A 21,960-nucleotide genomic window follows, 5' to 3' on the forward strand; every position below is an offset into this window, starting at 1 on the left:
CTTTCTACTGCTCATTAGCACCTGTACCAGAAGGTGGGCAAGGGAAAGAAAATGAGGTGAAATAAAATCTGAGTGTTAGCTGCCAAACAGTCTTGCCTGTATTCTTTTTAAAAATTGAGTTGGAGATGAAAATAAAATTGAGATTGTGTGTTACATGACCTACGACTTTTCCTTATTCTTTTATGGGTGGTAGGGAATTGAGTACGGCTTCCTAAAGAGCAGCAAAATGGTTGACAGCTTTGAATAACCACGTCAAAATGTAATAAGCAGAGCGAGGAATGAAGAGTTCCTGCTCTTGAGTCTTAGTGATTGAAGGCTTCAGAGAGGAGTTCTTTTGTACTTTCCCATCTCTAAGTACAGTTGATTGGTGCCTTACTGTTTTTTAAGTGTTTGGCCCCATGATCCTTATCAAACAAAATAATTTTTTTTTAAAGCTTCAGATAAACTTACCTGTGTGTGGCAGCCACACAGACCGATTGGTCACCCTCAGGTGCTAGGTCCCAGGAGCAATTTGGGACGTTTATTGATGGGCCAGTTTTGCTCTTCTCAGGACTAGTCTTCTTCCCCTTTATTATCTCATATATCTTTGCTTTAAACAAAAAGGCCAGCTTTTTGCAGTTAGGACTGTCAGAACTGCTTTTAGCCAACATATAATTTTTGGCTAAGACCAGGTTTACCTTTTTTAAATCAGTCTCTGAAATGTGATTTATGGAGGTACACCCATCTCATTTTCTAATCACCTTTTGGTATTGAGGGGCTTATAATGACAGTTTCTGAAATGTGAGAGTGATGATGTGCTGTGTATTTAATAACAGACATCTCTTATCCTTACAGCTGTGACCCACACTCCTCTGTGAAATGATTTTTGAATACAAATGAATTGGGAACTCCCTGTGATGTGAAAAGAAAGAGCACTGGATTGGGAGTGGATGGTGGTCCCATTCTTCCATGAGCTGGCTGAGTGACCTTGGGCCAGTCACTTTGTCTCTCTGGGCCTCATCTGTAAAATGAAGCATCGCTAAATTGTCCCTGAGTCTTGTCCAGCTCGAACAGCCCTCCTCCCTTACTTCTGAAATTTTTTAGAATGGATTGGGATGTGCTATGTTTAATTAGCACCAGAGCTAGAGGGTGGGGAAAAACACGAACACTGGGTTGCAAGCTTGAATAGATCTTACCTGGATGCCATGCCTTTTGTATAGCCTTGTTTTATTTTGGGGTTTTTAGCACATTCGTTGTAATATTTTGGCCTCTTAGCAGAGAAAACCAGCCCTCCAGACGTGCCACATTGAAATGACAGCCGATCCGCCCATCGACCTTTTTAGTACCATTTCCTTTCCCTTTAATTGGGTCACTGAGTTAGCAAATGTGAGGATACTAGCTTATAAGGTGCCTTAGTAGATGGTATCTGAGGATTAAAGTTGCTTTTCTGCTGTGTTTCAGGTGGTAATGGAATGAAGGGTTGCCTGAGCTGTAGGTAATTGTTGCAGGCCTTTATATTTTTAACTGAAAATATGTTATAAATCTGTATAGTTCTGTGTTGAAAGAAATTTGGATTGAATTGAATTCTCCTCTAAGGAGGTAACTGAGTTTCTCACTGTTGCCTTTTGTCTTCTTGTCTTCTCTAGCTACATCGAGAAGTTTACTGACTTTCTGCGGCTCTTTGTGAGCGTTCACCTAAGGAGAATCGAGTCCTACTCCCAGTTCCCTGTGGTGGAGTTTTTGACACTTTTGTTCAAATACACATTTCATCAGGTAAAGCACTGGAATGACCCATATCCATCCCTTTCCCACCCAAGAAGCCCACTTTGTTATTTTGGGGAGAAAGAACTTTATTTTATTTTGTGAACATTTACATAGCGCTTACTATATGAAGACGAACACCTTTATCCTTCATAACAACCCTATGAGGTAGGTATTATTATCATCCCCATTTTACAGATAAAGAAACTGAGGCACAAAGAGTAACTTGCTGAGGGTGTTAAGAGTTGGTAAGCAGTGTAGCCAGAATTTGAATCCATAGGGCCTTTAGCTGTAGTCTGTAGCTGTCACTAAGCCTTCCCACAAGGAGACGGTAGAAAGTACAGCTCTCAAGAGTTCAGTTTTGGTGGTCCAGTTGTTCCCCCCATTCAGCAGTTGTTTTTTGAGCTCCTATTGTATTTCCTCTTAAGCCAAGTCCTTTCTTTTCATTAGAATTTACATTCTGGTGACCCAGTATTTTTGTTTCTGTATATATTTTAGCAACTTTATTGAGATAGAATTTACTTGCTAAGAAATTCACCATTGTAATTGTACAATTCAGTGGTGTTTGGTAGACGTATAGACTTGGGCAGCCATCGTCACAGTGACGTTGTGGATCTTTCAGTCATGCCCTTTCACTTGTGCTCATTTGCATGTCTTTTTTTCCCCCTTTTATATAATTGTCTTTATTTTTTTAAACTTTATTTTGTTTTGGGGTATAGATGATTAACAATGTTGTAATAGTTTCAGGTGGACACGATAGAGACTCAGTGATACATATACACGTATCCATTCTCCCCCAAACTGCCCTCCTATCCAGGCTGTCATGTAACGTTGAGCAGAGTTCTCTGTGCTACACAGTAGGTCCTTGTTGCGAGTCCTCTTTAAAATAAGCTTTTTGGGGAGTTCCTTGGTGGTTAGGATTCTGGGCTTTCACTGCCATGGCCTGGGTTCAATCTCTGGTCAGGGGAATTGAGGTTCCGCAAACCTCAAGGTGCAGACTGCCCTGCTCCCCTCCACAGCTTTTTGTTGAAGGGTTACACACCTAAAGAAGTGTGTAAATCATGCGTGTACAGCTTCATGAGGTTTCCCAAAATGAACAAAGATTTCCCAGGTAACCACCACCCAAGTCAAGAAATAGAACGTTACCAGAATCCCCAGAAATCCCCTCATGTCCTTCCCAAATCCTCCCCAGTTCTGACGTCAGCAGCTCAGATTAGTTGTGCCTGTTTTAGAACTCCTCTAAATGGAAGCATACAATGTAGATTTGTTTGACTTTTTTCATTCAACATTATGTTTACGAACTTCATCTGTGTTGTGTGTGGCAGGAGTTTGTTCTCACTGATTTATAGGAAGTCATTAGAAAAGCCGCGCCACTGCTGATTTGGGCTACTTCCAGTTTCTGGTGGCCGTGAATCATGCAGCAGACGTTCTTGTGCCTGCCTTTGGTGACATGCATAACTCCTTCTGTTGGTGTGTACTAGGAATGGAGCTGCTAGGTCAGGGAGGGCAGCTGATTTTATAAATAGTCATTTGGTAGTTTGAAACATGTTGTAACTTCATGAGGCTAGAGGAGAGGCAAGGGTGGAGGCTGGGAGGGGTATGTAAATGTAATAGGGGATTTGGAAGGGCCTGGGTGGAGGAGGAGGAGGAGATTGAAGAATTGATGAGATGTCTGATAGAGGGGCCAGTGAGCTCAGAGCGAGGAGGAAGCCAGCTAAGCTCACCAGGGCTAATATGGGACAGAGAGGTGATGTGATATAGGAGGGTGAGGATGCAGGAGAGAAATATCAGAAATGGGAGAGCTTTGACATCGAACTGGAGAAACTGGAAAGAGAATTAGGAAAAAAGGAAGGCTTTGATTGATACATTAGAATAAGTGCAGTAGATGTGAGAGAGAAGGAACCCGTGCTGGGGGCAGAAAGAAGGGGTTTATTTGGGAAAACAGAATGAAATGTCATATAACTTTGCTCTCTATGTAAAATGGGATCTTTTAAAGATGCATGTTATAGAAGAAAGCTTAAAAAAATGTTTGAAGTATGCATGTCTAATGACTACTTCTTTGGGTGTTTGAGCTCTGGTTATTTCTAACAGGCCTCTGTCCTTGGACAAGTCTTTTAAATTTCTAGGGATTTAGACTGCAGGGGGGCATCTTTTTTTTTTTTTAATTTTTGACTGAGCAGGGTCTTCCTTGCCACACGAGGGCTTTCTCCACTTGTAGTGAGTGAGGGCTACTCTCTAGCGGCGGTGCAGGGGCTTCTCGTTGCACAGCACGGGCTCTAGAGCATGTGGGCTTAGTAATAGTGGCTCATGGGCTCAGTTGCCCCACGGCATGTGGAGTCTTCCTGGACCAGGGATGGAACCTGTGCCCCCTGCATTGGCTGGCGGATTCTCAAACATCGAACCACCAGGAAAGTCCTCTAGTTCTCTTTTTGTTCCTTATCTTGTCACCTTAGCAGGTGACTTTACTTCTGAGCCTTGGTTTCTTTAGTCTGTAAAATGGAAAGAAGAAAAATTTCTCTCCGTTTTCCAGAACTATTGTGAAGGTCAGATAGACCAAATGCAAAAGGAAACAAATCCCCTGGAGAAAGAAGTAGTGGTATCATTAGTTTCTAAAGGCACTTGCCAGTTAGTCTTTATTGACTAACTGGCTCTGGAATCTGATGAGTAAATCTGAGTATAGATACATTTTAGAAAGGAGTCTGTGAGGGCTCTGCAGAGTTGACACCAAAAGTGCGGTCAACCCATCCAGCTTTATGAGCTTAGCCTTCTGTGCCCAGAGCAGTCATCAAAGGCCAGATTGTGGGCAGCACAGGAGGCCTCACAGTGGGGCCTGTAGATTCTTCCAGCCTCAAGACACGTAGTAAATCCTCAATTCAAAGGCATGAGAAAGACATGTGTAATCATGAAGCACTTTGACATAGCCATTAGCTCTTGGCTTTTCTCAAAAGCCACATGCATCTGATCAGTTATGTTTTTTGTTGAGGGAGCTGGTAGGTATTGCTTTTCAAATCAAGGAAAGGCGACTAGGTAAGCTCCTGACAAGGAAGCACAGCACACTACAGCCAGGACAAGGCTACATCTCCTGGCTGCCAGTAGAGTGCCTGTCCCCAGGCTACCCATATTATTTCCACATGGCTTATTGTGTTTTTTTTTCCTGCTTATTTTTCTAATTCATTTTGTGCTCTGAGGATGGCCCTGCCGGTGGTCCTGATTGAGCTGTTAGCAGTCTAGTTCCAGGGCTGCCCTGTGGATTATGAGTGGAGTCTGCCTCTTTAAAAAATAAAAGTTGACATATTTGGCTGTGTTGCGTCTTAGGTGTGGCGCACGGGCTCTCCGCTGTGGCACATAGGCATCCCTAGTTGTGTAGCATGGGCTCCAGAGCCCCCAGGCTTAGTTGCCTCTCAGTATCTGGGATCTCAGTTTCCTGAGCAGGGATCAAATCCAAGTCCCCTGCATTAGAAGGCGGGTTCTTAACCACTGACCACTAGGGAAGTCTCTGCCACATTTTTTAAGTTTATAGCTTTTCTGTCTTAGACTCAGCCTGGGTATAGAACTCTGACTGTACACCGCCACCATCATTGTAAGTTACCTCTTAGACAAATTCCATACCTGCCCATGTAAACTTCCGGATTTTCTTGGATCAGAAATGGAAGGAAGCTGATCTAAGAAGATAGTGTTAGTATTTCTTGCCATATCTAATCCTGCTACTAATGATGTAGTTGAATGGAGCAATCACAAGTAAAACCGAGGCGTTCTTGTAGGTAGCAAGAATTTGAGGGGATACATAAGGGCTTGTGGGGCGGGGGTGCCACAGATGAAACTGAATGTGTATGAGGAGGACTGGATACTGGAGAAAAGAGTGCCTGGATTTTCCAGAACTCCTGAGAAAGTGCAGTGGTCCAGTTGCTACGACCCTACAAAGACTTGCTCTCTTCTCACTTTGTCCTTGTTAAAACTCAGGCAAGAGGTTGCTGTTAGCCTGTTTGACACATCTACTTTGCAGATGAGCCGGAGCCTGCGGGTCAGACTTAATGCGCTCACTTTGTCATGTAGGAAGACTGCAAGTGTTTCTTTCCTAATGTTCAGATGTGTAAACTTGTCACTTAGAAGCCGCTGAAACTTAGTTTTGGTTTTATAATAGTACATAGTGGAAAGAGCATTGGCTGGGGGAGTAAAGAGACCTGCTCCTATCCCTGACATTGAACATATCTCTGGAGCTCAATTTCTTTTTCTCTGAAGCAGATTTGAATCGGAGGATCAGTGAGAACTCTCCACATCGCAGTCTCAGAGTTCAACATAGGTGTTCTCTCGGCTTATTTTGTAAATTGGTTTGTTCTGCATAATATCTCCTTAATAATATGTTCCATGGTAACCTTGTCTTGTTAGTTCAGCAGGGCCCAATCGTGAAGACCAGATAAAAGACACCAATTGTGGTTATTACTAAGAAGTCGAGGGAACCTAGGCTTATGGTTGTAGCGTTCTGGTGGAAGTAAACGCTGGTGGGTGTGTTTCTAAGGAGTAGTTCCATTAAGTAATTTCATTGTCTGGATTTCTTTTGCACCATAGCCTACTCATGAAGGTTACTTCTCTTGTTTGGATATCTGGACACTCTTTTTGGACTATCTGACAAGTAAAATTAAAAGTCGTCTGGGAGACAAGGAAGCAGTTCTCAACAGGTAAACCACAGAAACATTAATAACTAGAAATAGACATTTTGGTCAGTTTCTCTTGTGGCCTAAAGAGTCCGCCATGCAGTCAGGCTGCTTTAGTGAAACGGAGTCGCATAAGCAGTTCAGGTAGTAATGCCATTGAACATTGTCTTCTTCTCTTCCCCTTAGATAACCTCATTTTTAAAAAACATTTTTCTGATTAAAAAAGTAACATGTATTAAATTTTTAGGTATGATAATGCTTTTGTGGCCCCTTCTCCCCCATGATCCTTACTTTAGAGATATAAGTTGAAGTATTTATTGGATGAAATGATATAACATCTGAGATTTGCTTTAAAATAATTCCCTGGGGCTAGTGGGGGAAGTGGGTTGACCATGTGTTGACAATTGATGTTGAACTCAGTTGATAGGAACTTGGAGTTCATTGTATCCTCACTTCTTTTGTATGTGCTTGAAAATTTCCTAAATAATGAATACTTGTCAGGGAAAAAAGTATTTATTTTAAAAACTAGCAAAGATAGAAAAATATAAAGAAGATAAGTTTTCTATAATCCCACTATCCAGAGATAATTAGTTTCGTACTTCTTGTTATAGTTTAGAAACAGAAAATGGGGAAATGTTTTTTTTCCCCACGTTTCTCAAGACCGTTTTTCTTGTTTGCAGGCAGAAAGTATGTTTCCTGTACACTGTGGTCCTTATATATCTCTAACTATTTGAAGCTAATATATCTAGAGTGTTCAGCACATTACAAATGCTCAGTAAATAGTATCAGTGGTGGATGGTGGAGATAGTGAATACGTCTCTCCTAGAGAGTGCCAAATGGAGGTGGTGAGGAGAACTCCCATCTGGGGAGAGTTGGACTGAACCTCTTAAAACCCTTTCCATCTCTGAAGTTTGAAGAGTTTTTAAAATTCTAAACGGTATTTGCATTCCAAGTTTAAGCATTTGCACTTTCATTTCCCAAACTATTTTTATGATTGCAAAATAGCTTCCAGCTTGTTATGATGTCAGGTCACATGTGGTTCTGGGTAGTATATTTGTGTATCAGAAACCTTCTTACACAACAGTAGATCCTGTTTTTGGTGAACTTGCCAACTGTGAGTAATTGTATTGTTGAATGAAATTCTTCAAAGAAAAGGCGCTTCCGCCAGATTCTCTTTCTTGTATGTTGAGCAGTCGCATCCTTTGCTTCTGGGACTGTGCCTGATTTTGCTATATTTAAGTGGTTAGATGGTCTTTCACATCGCTCAGACTTTTTGGAAGAATAAGCTGAGGACATTATCAGCACGAAAATGCTTTTAAAAGCACAGTACAAATGTGCTTTAGGTGGGGAGAATACGATATTGTTCCACTGAGAAGTACTTGTGCTGGTTACTGCACCAATAGAAGGAGCAGTGGTGCAGTTTAAATTCCTTTTCTGCTTCATGGTAGCAGTGTTACTGTTGGTCAAGTCATATGGTAATCTCATTTCCTCTTGCAAAATGAGTTTACTAATACCTCTCTTGTAGAATGGCTAGGATTCAAGGAAATCGCGTATATAAAATACCTGGCTTAGTATCGATCACATGTTAGGCACTCAGTGGATGGTCACAGTAATGACCATACAGTAATAATAAGTCATAGATGATGTTGCTGTTGTTTGACTGAGGTGGTGACTGTGGAGTTAAATGACAGGACCCCTGGACAGCAGAGACTCCTCAGCCCACTTGCAGATGGTGGCCTGCCTGCCTGCCCAGGCATCTGTCGTCACAGTTGTCAGCGGTCCTGGCTGACCACTTTAAACACTAGGGATTTTTCTCATTGATCCTTTGATTATTATCCTAAATAAGGCTTTCTGATTTTTCATGACTTAAAAAAATACACACATAACACTTTCACACTTTAACAACCCAAACGTCCAAAGCTCTTCTGTGGTTTATGCCGTTAACGGTAACCATCATCTGGGGGAACAGCTTGTCAGTCTGACACCCCCTAGTGGTCAAAGGTAGTAGACGACAAAGAAAGATGGACAGTGCAGTCTACTGCCTGCTCAAAGAAAATAGTTGAGCTCTGTGTTTCCTGTCACCTCTCACGGAGCATATTTGTAGAAGTACATACGCAAAAAACCTTAAATGAAAGTTTTGAAAGTTTGGCAACCACAGCTCTGGGTTATCTTAGAGATCCCAGTATATTGAAGCAGCTGATAAAGAGCACTGGCTACAGATAATTACTGCATTGATTTTTAGTGAAGAGCTTGTCAATGCAGTCAGATGTTTTTCAACTGATAAAATATATCTGAAAGAAGTCAGGGGGCTTTTGTGACTTGAACCAGAATTTCAGAAGCAACTGGTCTTGCAGGAAGTAGTCAGATGTTTTCTTGGTGTCTTAAATGGGAGACGTAGGTGTGGTTAAGTCGCAGAGACAGCATTCAGTTCCTGTCTCTTGTGGTTTATAGGTTTTGCATCATTCCTCACAACAAAGTGGTAGGCTTTGTAGGCTACAAATTTAGAAGTACAAATGTGCATAGAATTATTTTTGGTCCTAGGAGTTTGGAAATTGGAGCTCCACATGTTCCTTGCTCAATGAAGATGCTCAAGAATTTCTTGTTCAGAGCTGGTGGGGACTTGGAGAACTTGAGTCCCATTGTTAACAGATAAATATTCTATAATGCACCCAACTGAACTAATTGCTAGTGGGGTTCACTGTCCAGGTTTGCCATTTTGAATCAGTGGTGTTGGAAGACCTGAATTTCGGTCTCCATTTCCTCTTTGTAGTTTGGGAATGGTTGTGCCTACTTTACAAGTTCTTGAGCAAATTAAATGAACCAGTGTGTATAAAGTACCTTGGCTGATAGTAGATGTTCAGTAAATAAGTATTAGTTCTCATCCTTTGTCTCTCTTTCTCTAACTTCCTTCTCTCTGTGCTTTTCAGTGTGTAGGGAGACACCTGGGTAGAAACTTATTTTTATAGGAGGATGAGGAAACTTGCAGTGTGTTAAGCAACCTAAAGTTACTGAGTCATGTCCTGTGAACCCCTTTGTCATGAGAGTACTGGCAGGTGCTGGCCACAGACCTGCCAGGGATTCTGGGTGACATTAGATTGGACTGTAAACAAATGTGGGCAGGCGTGAGAAAACTTGCTGCCCTTTTCTTGTGAGTGGGTTTTTCTGCTTAGTAAAGAGGAAGTGCCATTGTGACACACAGGATTTTGATACAGTTAGTAAAAGGTATTAACTAGGTTTATGTCAGGGCTCCAGTAGCTTTCTAGCTCTTGATACACGAAATTCATGCTGTTGACTGCCCCAGAGAGCAAGTGAATAGGATATATTCAAGTGAATAGGAAATATTCACTCAGAATATTTCACTGAGTTGAAAAAGCTACCCAGGATTATGCTTTGGTGCCTTGTAGTTATCTGACTTGTAGGTTTGTTTATTTATTGCCTGCATATTGATTCATTTGTTCTCTTTCATTCATCACACATTTACTAAGCAGCTGCTATGTAGTTGCCTTAACATAACATTTTATTTAACTCTCAGAAGAAGTTGGGGTGCTTCTGAAATCACATTTGTGGTTTGAACACACCGATCTGTAGGTTTATTTCCAGTGTATATTTAAGCATTTAATGCTCTAAGTTTCCCTCTGAGCACTGCTTTAGCTTTATCTATCAAATTCTAATAGGTATTGGTTTCCTTTTCATTCAATTTATTTTGTAATTCCTCTTTGGTGTTTAATTTCTAAATATCTGAGGATTTTCCCTGTGTCTTCTTGCTGTTGTTTTCTAGTTTATTATGATCTGCAAACATATTCTGTGTGGTTCCAGTTCTTTTCAGTTTGTCAGGATTTGCTTTATGGCCTGCTCTTCTTGGGGCTCACTCACTGTGCTTGAGAGTGTGTGCTCTGCTGTTGCTGGGTGCAGTGTTATCGGTATGCCAGATCAGGTTGATTGAGAGCGTTCTACAGGTTATCTTTTTATCCGGTTTGTTCTGCCAGTTACTGAGAGAGGGGTGAATTCTCCCAAGTAAAGTTGTGGATTTGTCAACGTCTCCTTTCAATTCTATCAGTTTTTGCTTTGTTTGTTTTGAGACTCTCTTTGTTAGTTTCTAGAGAAGGAAATGGCAACCCACTCCAGTATTTTTGCCTGGGAAATCCCATGGACAGAGGAGCTTGATGGATTACAGTTCATGGGGTTGCAAAAAGTCGGACATGACTGAGCAGCTAAACGACAACTGTTAATTTCACACAAATTTAGTTTTCCCTTTGAGTGTATCTACTGAGTGTTTGACTGTATTTATGAGTTTTTAAAGTCATTGCTCTGTATATTAAAATGCATATATATTTAACTTTTCGAGTTGACGTATTACCATGTCAAGTGTAATATAGAAGCCTCACTACTTTTTTGCTCTCTCTTCTTGCATTGAGGTTGCCATATATTTTCCATCTGTGAGCAGTGAAAATCCCATCAGACAGTGTTCTGTTTTTGCTTTCATCCAACATTCATATTTTAAAGTTCTTAAGAGAATCAACAGAGAAGCAGTTGTATTTACCCAGAGATCCTGCCAGTTCTCTTGCTTTCCCTTCATTCTGAAGTTCCATGTTTCTGTTTTAAAATTAATTAACTAACTGATTAATTTCGGGGGGCTGCACTGGGTCTTTGTTGCTTTCTCTAGTTGTGGTGATTGGGCGCTGCTCTTGGTTGCAGTGTGCAGCCTTCTCATTGAAGTGGCTTCTCTTGTTGCAGAGCAAAGGCGCTGGAGCACGCAGAGTTCAGTGGTGATGGCTCGGGGGCTCAGTAGTTGTGGCGCATAGGCTTAGTTGCTCCACGGCATGTGGGATCTTCTCGGACCAGGGATTGAACCCGTGTCCTCAGCATTTACAAGCAGATTAAAAAAAAAAAAAAACCTTAAAAAAATTTTTTTTTATTTAGTTTTGGCTTTGTTGGGTCTCTATTGGCGCGAGGGCTTTTCGCTCGTTGTGGCAAGCAGGGGCTGCCCTATAGTTGTGGTGCATGAGCTTCTCCTTGTGCGGCTTCTCTTGTTCCAGAGCACGGGCTCCAGAGCATTCGGGTTTCCTTAGTTGTGGGGTGTGGGCTCAGCAGTTGCAGTGTCCTGGGAAAGGCAGGTTCTTAGGCACTGGACTACCAGGGAAGCTCCCAGGTTTCTTTCTGATTGTTGTTTACCTTCTCGATCAGCCAGCTCGGGTTGCCATAACGAAATACCACTGACTGGGATGGCTTAAACAATAGAAATTAATTTTCTCTTACATCTAGAGAATGGAGGTCATAGATGAGGGGGCTGGCGGATTTGGTTTCTGGTGAGGGCTCTCTTCCTGGCTTGCAGACGCTGCCTTCCCTTCATGTCCTCATGTGGCCCCTCTTCTGTGCTTGCACGGGGAGGAGGGAGCGTGAGCACACTCCACTCCCTCATGTCTCTTTCTCTTAATGTAATTAAGGCCCACCCCGCCCTTATGATCTCACTCAACTTTTATTGCCTTTCATAGGCCTTATCTCCAAATACAGTCATACTGAGAGTTGGGGGCTTCAGCATACGAAGTTTGAGTGGACACAGTTCAGTCCAAAACACCCTTCAGCTGAAGACCCTCAAGAAGGATGCTTACAATAGCTTGCTTTAAAAATCTTCGATAATTCCAGCATCTGTGTCATCTGTGACAGTTTGCTGATTGTCTTTCCCTTGACAGGTGTTCAGTGTCTTCTCATTTTTTATGTGTCAACTAGTTTAGAGCCCTGTACATGTTTGTTCTACCAGCTGTAGGCATGATTTCCATCTCCACAGTCACTGTATGGTCAAAGGTGGGTGCTGAATCTAAGGCATCGCACCCGTGATTCAGGCAGCAGGAGTAGAGGGGAGAGGTTGGACAAAAGCAGCTTTCCCAGCGGCCCCACCAAATAACTTCTTTTAAAATTTCCTTGACCACTCCTGTCTGCAGAGGAAGACTGGGAAACATAGTCTTTCATTTGGCATCAGGGCCTCGTGTTCTCTTCCTGGGGAAAAGGGTGTTGGGTAGGCAAATGACAAATATAAGCTCTAGGCTCAAGTGTTTGAACTTAGCCTTTTTCTAAAGTCTACTGAAGTGGGATTTTGATTCTGTTTGCAAGTTTTCCCACAGATGTTGCCTATTTTATTAGTAATTTTTCTCTGCTAACATTCTCCTCTGGGCCATCATGCTTAATTACTTATCTTGTCTAGCTTGTTAAGTTATTGGCAAATAATGAGGGACTCTTTGAGGGATTGAGGGGGGACAGTGTCTCTGTCTCTGATGAAGAAATGAGCTCCTGTGCCCACAGAGCTCTGAGATGTGACATTTCAGGAGGATTTTTAAGTAGTCTTTAGACCGTATCTTGGAGAAGGCAATGGCACCACACTCCAGTACTCTTGCCTGGAGAATCCCATGGACAGAGGAGCCTGGTAGGCTGCAGTCCATGGGGTCGCTAAGAGTCGGACACGACTGAGCGACTTCACTGTCACTTTTCACTTTCATGCATTGGAGAAGGAAATGGCAACCCACTCCAGGGTTCTTGCCTGGAGAATCCCAGGGACGGGGGAGCCTGGTGGGCTGCCGTCTCTGGGGTTGCACAGAGTCGGACACGGCTGAAGTGACTCAGCAGCAGCAGACCATATCTACAGTCTCAGTACAGGGGTTGTAACTCGTAGACTGAATGAACTGTACTTGGTCTTGGTATTGGATACCTTTTGGCTTTGATTGTCTTGTTGTCCTGGTACTCCCGGTATAAGATGAGGCGATTGATAAGTTAGAGTCTTGTCAGGAAAACAGAAATTACACTTACTTATTTTAAGAATTCAGTGTAGGAAATTGCTTAAACAAGTTTTAGAGGAGTGGAAAGCAAAAAGGGAACACTGAGACAACACAGACAATAGCTACAGGAAGCAGTTTCATCCCTAGGGCTGGGGTACCATGCAGAGGTGTTGGGGACATTGACTATCAATGGCCCGAGAGATGGCCTCCAAGCAGCTAGAGGTCAGATCTCTGAGGGGAGGGAATCCCCCAGTTGCACAGCTCAGAAGAGGGCCCCCAGGGAGCTGGGACTTAATCCTTTGAGGAGAGGTTGTGACCTGGGTCCTATTGGCACCTCAGAGAGAGGGTGTGATTCAGCTGGCTTGGGGAGTGTGGAAGCTGGAACCAGTTATTGCTGCTGTTACTGCCTGGGGACCATTGTTGGGGTGACACTGCCAGGATAGCAAGCCCACAGGAAGAGTGGGGTCCCTTTGCCATTCAGTTTTCCTCCAGTGTTGGATCGAGTCCAGCAAGCAGAGATGAAGCATGTTGTGTGCAGTCTCAGTCCCAGCATCACAGAATATGGAGAGCCGACTGGTGCTAGGAGCTGAACCACCAGGGTGGGTGCTTTGCTCTGAGTGGGCCCAGCTCTGAACTTCTCGTAGAAACATTTCAGGAAATGTTTAAGGCAGACGTTTAGGCCACATGATTTGTTCTTGAAAGTTAGTGGCTTGTTGGCCCTTGTGGTAGCAACTATTACATATAACTTTGGTGCTGAGTTAGATTCTTATCACATGTGGGAAATATCCAAGCCTCCGGCTCCAAATGTTTCTTTGAGAAATTATTTTTAGACAGATCAAGGGGTCAGGGTGTCCCTAGACTTTTCCCATGTCTTCTTTTCGGCTTTAAGTGTTGTTAAACGTTGACTAAAATTGAGGTTTTTGGGGAATGGGTGGAGCAGGCTCAAAGCCTGTTGGTGGTTTATGTGTAGAGAGAACATGAGGCGTTGAGTTAGGGAGCCCTGGGTTCAAACCAGCTAGCTTTGTGACCTTGGGCAGTTGATTTAACTTCTCTTAACTATAATTTCCTCATCAGAAAAGTATCAGTAATACCACCTACCTCTCACAGTTGTTGACAGCATTGAATCGTTGGGTTCCCTGGTGGTCTGGTCCTAGGGTTCTGGACTTTCACTGCCATGGCCTGAGTTTAATTCCTGCTCAGGGAACTGAGATCCCACAAGCCATGTGGTGCAGCCCCCCACCTCCCCCCCCCCCAAATTAAACCATTGAGTTAATTGATATTTATATATAGCACGTATAATCCTCAGGGCAACCACTGAGAAAAAAAACTTTAAAATATATGGTAAAAGAAATGGCAAGGGAATTAAAATAGTACACTCAAAACTATCTATTTAACACAAAAGGAAGCAGTCCTAGCAGAAGTAAGGAATAAAAGATGAAACATAGAGAAAACAAATAGCAAAATGGCAGAAGTCAGTCTTTCCTTATTGGTAATTACATTAAATATAAAGGCTTAACTTCCCTAGTTAAAAAGCAAAGATTGGCAGAATGGACTGACTTCATGTTGTTTACAAGAGACTGACTGGAATTTTAAAGGCACAGATAGGTTTAAAGTAAAAAAAATAGGAAAAGATATTCCATGCCAACAGTAACCAAAATAAAGCTAGGGTAACTACACTGTGTAGGGGGGTATTCTTAGTCACTTATTCATGTCCAGCTCTTTGTGACCCTTTGGGGTGTAGCCCACCAGGCCCCTCTGTCCATGGGATTTTTCAGGCGAGAATGCTGGAGTGGGTTGCTATTGCTTCCTCCAGGGAATCTTCCCAGCCCAGGGATTGAACCCATGTTCTATGTCTCCTGCATTGTAGGTAGATTGTTCACCCACTGACTATACTAAGTTAGACAGAATAGACTTTTAAGACAAAAATTGCTACCAGAGACAAAGGATATTATACAAGAAGGTTCTGGAACATCGTTGAGTAAGTCACACCCCTGCTCCTGTCCCACTGTCACGTAGCATTTGCCAAACCATAAACTAAGTTTAGTTTAGATGTTTCCTGTGTGTGGTAATCCAGTGTAGACACCATTCCCTTCAGAATGCAGGGGGCCTTTTTGAAATCCTAGGCTAAGAGCCTGCTCTCACCTGATGCTGCATTTCTCCCTGCCACGCAGGTACGAAGACGCCCTAGTCCTCTTGCTGACGGAGGTGTTGAATCGCATCCAGTTCAGATACAACCAGGCCCAGCTGGAGGAGTTGGATGATGAGACTCTAGATGACGATGTAAGCAGCATAGCCTCGTTGGCCTTCATCCTTGCCATGCTGTGGTATGAATGGAAATGGAGACTTGGAACCCGTAGCTCTTTGCTCTGGAGACCATCTTTAAGCCAGAGCAGTCTTACGGTTTGAGTTACACATTTGAAATTTGTATTCTGCTGGTCGATTTGGGTTTATGAACTGTAAAAATATTTTACAGGCATTTACCTATATGGACTAGAGATGTAAGTAAAGCAACCATATGTACAGTGAAAAGTGGTTTAGTAAGAACTTGGCATCCCACCTGTTTTCCCCTGCCTTGCATCCATATTCTGGGCAACAAATACAAGCCAGCTGGATACTGGCAGAGATAGTTAGAGATACTTAAATGATAAGGCTAGAATAAAAGGACATCTCTTTTGACTATATGTTATTAATATAAACTGATATCTCTTAAAATTAACCTTGAGTTTATTGATGCTGACATGCTTCACATTGGTAAGAAAAACGTCTTTAAGGATATAATTCCAGTGTTCCTTTTTCTTAACCACCATGCATTTAAACATTTTCAAGTCACTGTGATGGCTCTCAGAATAGCAGCCACTGTGCTGTGGTTAAGACCTTGAGGGTAGCCATATCTGGGTTAGAAACAGCCTTCTGCTTGGAACCAGATGGCCTAGATTTGACTGTGCAGCCTTAAGTACAAAGAAGGTAGCAGTCTGGTCACTGAATTTCCCTGAGGTTTAATTTCCACGTCTCCCAGAAGAGGAAGGCTCGCTCTGAACCGACCTGTGTTGACGGTTACGTGCAGGCACCACACGTGGATACGGTGGCACGTGCCTGGTGGGTAGTAGGTGCTTGGCAGCACTTGGTAGACTTTAGCTTCACATCTGTTACCTGTCTGATGTAAGCCAGTGCATCTCATAGTTTAGCCTGAATAAGAGGCGCTGTGAGACAGCTTGTTAAGCAGACTTTGATTCAGGCAGTGTGTGGGGGGAGGGGTGGGGGGGAGCATGGCCAGAAGTTGCATTTCTGACAACCCCCCACCCCGGAGATGCCGATGCTGCCTGTTCATCAACCATATTTTGTGTAGCACTGGTGTGGCTGGTTATGTAAGCTCAGGAACGGGCTGTCTCAGAAGGTAATGAATGACAAATTCCTATAGCTGGGATGACGGAAAGGGGACTCGAGCATTTATTTTACCAGTCACTTTTTTAAATCTCTTATTCCTATGACAGAGAGAAAAGTAGGTCATTTTATGTGAATCGTTTCTTTTTTGAGGAACCAGGTTCTTATGACATTAATTTATTGGATCAAAAATTTTTTTAGCTTGGCATTTTTAAAGTACCAAATAACCTGGTTTACTATTTCTCCACATACTTATATTGGAGAGTGGGCTTGAGGTGGAGGGCAGGCTGGCAGGAAAGCTGATGAGCCTCTGCCATTCTGGGAAGAGCTGATCCTTCTGTGTTTGCCCCGCAGCAGCAGACAGAGTGGCAGCGGTACTTACGCCAGAGCTTGGAGGTAGTGGCCAAAGTGATGGAGCTCCTTCCCACACACGCCTTCTCAACACTGGTAACTCACCGTTTGGAGGGGAGTGAAGAGCCTAATTATTTCCCTGCATATAGCATGAGTAGTAAGGCTTTTGTGCTCACCAGTCTTATAAAATGTATATGTTTTAAACAGAGAATAATAATTATGATAACTGACCCTTGAATTTAATGTGTATAACATTTCCTCCCAGTATTTTAAAATGAGCTTTTGGAAGCTCTGTTTTTCTTTCCTAAACTCTTGGGTGTAGTATAAATTTTACTGATGCCTTTATGCTTTCACCAGTGGCTTACAAGTGGCCAAGCCAAGTGGAAGATTTATTTATAAAAATTACACTGTTGGAAAGTTAGCCTTCGTAAAACTCACAAAACTGTTGGCAGATTATTTGCTGGGCACTTTGTGTGTATATTTATGTCATAAGGACTGATTGCATTCGCCAAGTGATGCTTGTTATTTGAAGGGATTTCGTTAAGTCCACGTCTCCTCTGAAGGCAGGATAATTCACTGGGGTCGGGTTTGCACTGCACCGCCCAGCTGTCTTGTGTTCTCTCATGGAGAGTGCCATCTTATTTTGCCATCTGCCTTTCGTGGGGACCTGTCACAATAACGTCTTAATTTTATCTTAATGGTGAGTTAGCAGCTTTAGGAAGAAAAGATAGAGCTCTGATTATGAAGCTCCTGTCTGCTAAATGAGTAAGGCAAACTGACTACAAATAATTTGGCTCTCTTCACTCTATCAAGCACTTAAATAAGGCTTAACTGCGCTTTTTTTCAAGGGCAGGGTTTTCCTTGGACTTGAAGGGAGGTGGGTCCTGTGTTAGAGCTCTAGAAAGTATAGATGATTTGGGGGCTTGATATCTTCCTTTAAGGACATAATTGTCATAATAATCATAGAGCCTTGTTCAGAAAAGTATGGAACTAGTGCGTTATTTTCTTTCTTATTCCAAGTATTAACTGGTGGTTTTAATTGTAGAAGACTTTGGGGGTGGGAGGTGCTGAGGGGTGCCACCTCTTAGCTGTGTGTAAAGGCTCCCGGAGAAAAGTTTTTTACCCTGCTCCTCCCACTACAGGTACTTCTTTCAATGTTGAAATGCTGTTAAAATTCACATTTATGTTTTTTTTAATCTTCTGTTTCTTTGTTTTCAGTTCCCAGTTCTTCAGGACAATTTAGAAGTTTACCTGGGGTTACAGCAGTTTATAGTTACGTCAGGGTCAGGTAAGCTGTCTTTTATTTTCTAATTTCATGTTCAGAAAAAAGGTTCTGAAAAATCATCCTCCCGGGAGGACTTGGGAGCAAGCTCTGCAGCAGATGACCTGGTAGAGCCAGTCATGGCGATTGTCAGCTCTCTTGTGTCAGCGTTGTTGTTGTTTAGTTGCTAAGTCGTGCCCAACTCTTTGTGACCTTGTGAACTACAGCTTGCCAGGCTGCTCTGTCCATGGGATTATTCTGGCAAGACTACTAAAGAGAGTTGCTGTTTCCTTCTCCAGGGGATCTTCCCGACCCAGGGATCGAACTTGTGTCTCTTGTGTCTCCTGCACTGGCAGGCAGATTCTTTACCGCTGCACCACTTGTTAAGCCCTCCTGTGTCAGTGGCCCTGACTGTAGCCATTTGGAAAGGCTTTGGCCTGCTGTTGGCAGGTTTCATCAGTTGGGGGTTTAGGGTTAGCATTTTGGGATTATTTTGTTAATAATAATAATAGCTTCTGTTTGTAGAAGAGGTATTGTATGCCAGGCACCATATTATTTGTTCTTGTTATTTAATTCTCTCAACTCTCCTGTGAGGTGTAAGTACTAATCACAGTTCTCTTGTTTTACAAAAGAGGAAATTCATGTTCAGAGATGTTAGTTCACCCAGGGTTACATAGCTTGTGGCGCTAGTCCCAGGAGGGTATACTAGGAAACGATAAAAAGTTGAATTAGCCAAAATCTGATGTTCATTCTGCCAGCCGAAAGCACCAGGAACATCATTCTTGCAAACACATTTGTGCTACAAACACACACACATAGACACACGCACAGACACATAGGAACTTAACCAAGTGCTTGCAAACACTTGTGCTGCACACATGCCCACCCACCCATATGCCCACACAGTTTTCCTTGCAGGAGTTACCCTGGCCCTGGCCAGCTGCCCCTCTCTTGTATAACTGCTGCTTCAGCCTGGCACACAGCTGCCCGGGGTACAGCCCAGCGCCTGGATGAGCTTGTTATTTGTGGCAGAGCCTCCCCAAGAGGCTCTTTACGAGGCTGCCCTTCTTGGTGGCCTGTGACTGCTTGTTTCCATGACCAGATTAGCTTCTACCAATAAACAACCCATTGGGCCCCAGGAGGTTGATGGGCTTGGCATGCCCCAACTCTAGACCCTGATTTGTGTAGATCGAGTAAGAACAACTTCTGTAGAACTTTAAAAAGACTACTTTTCAAAGCAAATGTGCCTGTATGATATGCCATCAACATTCATGGAAGTCTTTGGACTGTGTACAGATGCTGCAGATATTTCCAAAATCTAGGAAAAAATTCTTGGGGAAAAAATCATACTGTAATGTTTTCTCCCTCAGGGCTCTTGTTCAAATTAGAATATACTCAGGACCCTAAAGTGGCACAATGGTAAAAAATCCACCTGCCAGTGCAGGAGATGCAGGAGACACAAGTTTGATCCCTGGATTGAGAAGATCCCCTGAAGGAAGAAATGGCAAGCCACTCCAGATTCCTTGCCTGAAAAATTCCATGGACAGAGGACCCTGGTGGGCTGCAGTCCATAGGGTTGCAAAGAGTCAGACTGAGCACACACACAGGATCCTAAAAAAGTTATTATTGATCTTAAAGATAAAATTGAGCATGTACTCTTTTCCTCCCCGAATAGATACCTAAAGTCAGTATTAGTAGCTGACTTTTTAACATTACATTGAGTCTGTCTTCAGGTGGCAGTCTGCAGTGATTCCCAAGTCCGTTATCTCATAACTTAGATTTTCTCGTCCGGGAGGATAATCTGATTGACTTCTCCCTGAATGAAGCATTGTAGGCCTGCTCTCATCGCAGCCCGTTTGCTGTCAGTTTCACAGTACGCTTGGCTCTTCCAGGTCATTTCTAAACCTCATCCCAAGCACTGATCCTTGGGGCATATACTCAAGGGGCAGACCCTCTCAGGCCAGAGAAATACTTATTTCCTGTTTTAAAATGAGCTTTCTTATCCATGATGAAGCAAAAGCCAAGTTTCCAATGCAAAGGCTATTAAAAAATGGAAACTCTGAGTACGATTTGTTCCCTGGTTCCCATGGTCGTTTACCCCTCACATAACCTTCATGCTGTATTAGTCAGCCTTACTGCCTCTTACCAGAAACCACGTTCTTTTCCCCAGTGGGTTTGGGCTCATTCCTTTCATTTGCATTTACCTTCTCCTGGCCTGAATTCTGGAGTGATGGGAGCCTTACTTTTTTTTTTTCCCCTGGCTACATTTGTGAGGCAGATACAATCTTAGCTCCTTGACCATGATTGAACCCAGGCCCCCTGCATTAGGGGCTCCGAGTCTTAGCCTCTGGACCCCCAGGGAAGTTCCTGGGAGTCTTACTCTTTACTCACTTCTATTGATCCGCCTGCTTCCGCTTCCTTGGTAAAGTCCAAGGCAAAGCGTGCCGTCGCTGCGCCTCCTCTACCCCGGCAGTCATCTTGGCCCTGGCTGGCTGTCTTTTGCACTGCTTGTGGTCTCCGTCACCCCCTCATCAGTCATTGTGCCCCTGGTGCTGCGTTTGTGTCCTTACATGTCCCGAAGGGTCTGTCCTGTAGGTGTTTGGCTTCTGCCGCTGTTCACCGAGATCCTCCCCCATTGGGGCAATATTTCTGCTCCAAGCAGTCCTGCTAACTTTTTTGTTTAACTGTGCAGGCTTCCCTGCCTAAGAGATTGCTTATGATACAGACTTTTGGACTTAAATTCTTGGTTCTGCTTAGGTTCATTTATGACTTGTTTGTTCTCTCTGAATGGAATACCTTAAGTGCTAAGTTTTATATTTTTATTGCCCAGTCCACCACCCCCCCGCCACCAAAAAAAGACTGAATTTATTTTTTTAAGTTTTTTTAAAAATATGGACCATTTTTAGTCTTCATTGAATTTGTTACACAGCTGCTTCTGTTTTATGTTTTGGCTTTTTTTTTTTCTTTTTTTTTTGGCCCCGAGGCATGTGGACTTCTAGCTCCCTGACCTGGGATCAAACTGACACCCCCTGCTTTAGACAGGAAAGTCTTAACCACTGACCTCTGAATTACCTTTAACATTAATATGTTTCTTTACAGGGCAGTGACTTTCCAGTGAGCTGTTCTTTGTGGTTTTTTTTTAAGGTTTTTTTTTTTTTTTTTTTGATGTGGAACATTTTGAAGTCTTTATTAAATTTATTATAGTATCGCTTCTATTTTATGTTTTGTTTTGTTTTGGAGGGGGGCTGTGAGGCATGTGGGATATTAGTTCCCCGACCAGGGATTGAACCCACATCCCTTGTTTTGGAAGGTGAAGTCCCAACCACTGGACCGCCAGGGAAGTCCCGTGGGCTGTTCTTTGGTGTGGCTTAGGGGACATCTGTCGAGACAGCTGCAGGGTAACGTGGTTTATGGAAGGTTGGACTTTGGTGTGGCCCTGGTATATTCTGTCTCTGAAACCTACACGTCGCAGTGTCCTCACCTGCAGGTTCCACTGTGTGGATGTTCTGTGTTGTTGATGGGAGCGAGGAGGAAACTAAGCCTCAGCCAAACAGAATAAAATGTGGATTGATCTGAACAGGCTTTCACAGTGGGAACTCTGGCCTTCCCCCTCAGGTGGCAGTGTGGTTACCTTGCATGATTTTGTGGTGATGGTAGTATGAGGTTTCCAGGCTGGGGGGCAGGGCTAGAGACTGATCTGGGGTACTTACTGCCTGTGTGTTTGGCTGCATTGCAGACACATCAGCAAAGAAGCAGCTGCCGTTTTGATTGATCTGAACCTTGGATGGCACATAGTGTTGAGTTGAAC

The 21,960-nt window shown here is 43.1% G+C and overlaps 1 protein-coding gene across 4 annotated transcripts in view; it reads left to right on the forward strand.

The window, feature by feature from the left end:
• XPO6 (exportin 6) overlaps positions 1–21,960 on the forward strand; it is a 107,604-nt gene that overhangs the window by 58,626 nt on the left and 27,018 nt on the right. Inside the window, exons 10-15 of one of the 4 annotated variants that reach the window (XM_052636379.1) lie at positions 1,441–1,474; positions 1,626–1,752; positions 6,307–6,416; positions 15,331–15,439; positions 16,898–16,987; positions 18,110–18,179. In XM_052636379.1, coding sequence (XP_052492339.1) covers positions 1,441–1,474; positions 1,626–1,752; positions 6,307–6,416; positions 15,331–15,439; positions 16,898–16,987; positions 18,110–18,179 — 540 coding nt within the window. Of the gene's footprint in view, positions 1–1,440; positions 1,475–1,625; positions 1,753–6,306; positions 6,417–15,330; positions 15,440–16,894; positions 16,988–18,109; positions 18,180–21,960 lie in introns of all 4 variants that reach the window. The other 3 variants (XM_052636378.1, XM_052636381.1, XM_052636380.1) reach the window with 3 other exon arrangements.

Source organism: Budorcas taxicolor, chromosome 2 (assembly GCF_023091745.1).
Source record: "Budorcas taxicolor isolate Tak-1 chromosome 2, Takin1.1, whole genome shotgun sequence".
Classification (NCBI taxonomy): Eukaryota; Metazoa; Chordata; class Mammalia; order Artiodactyla; family Bovidae; genus Budorcas; species Budorcas taxicolor.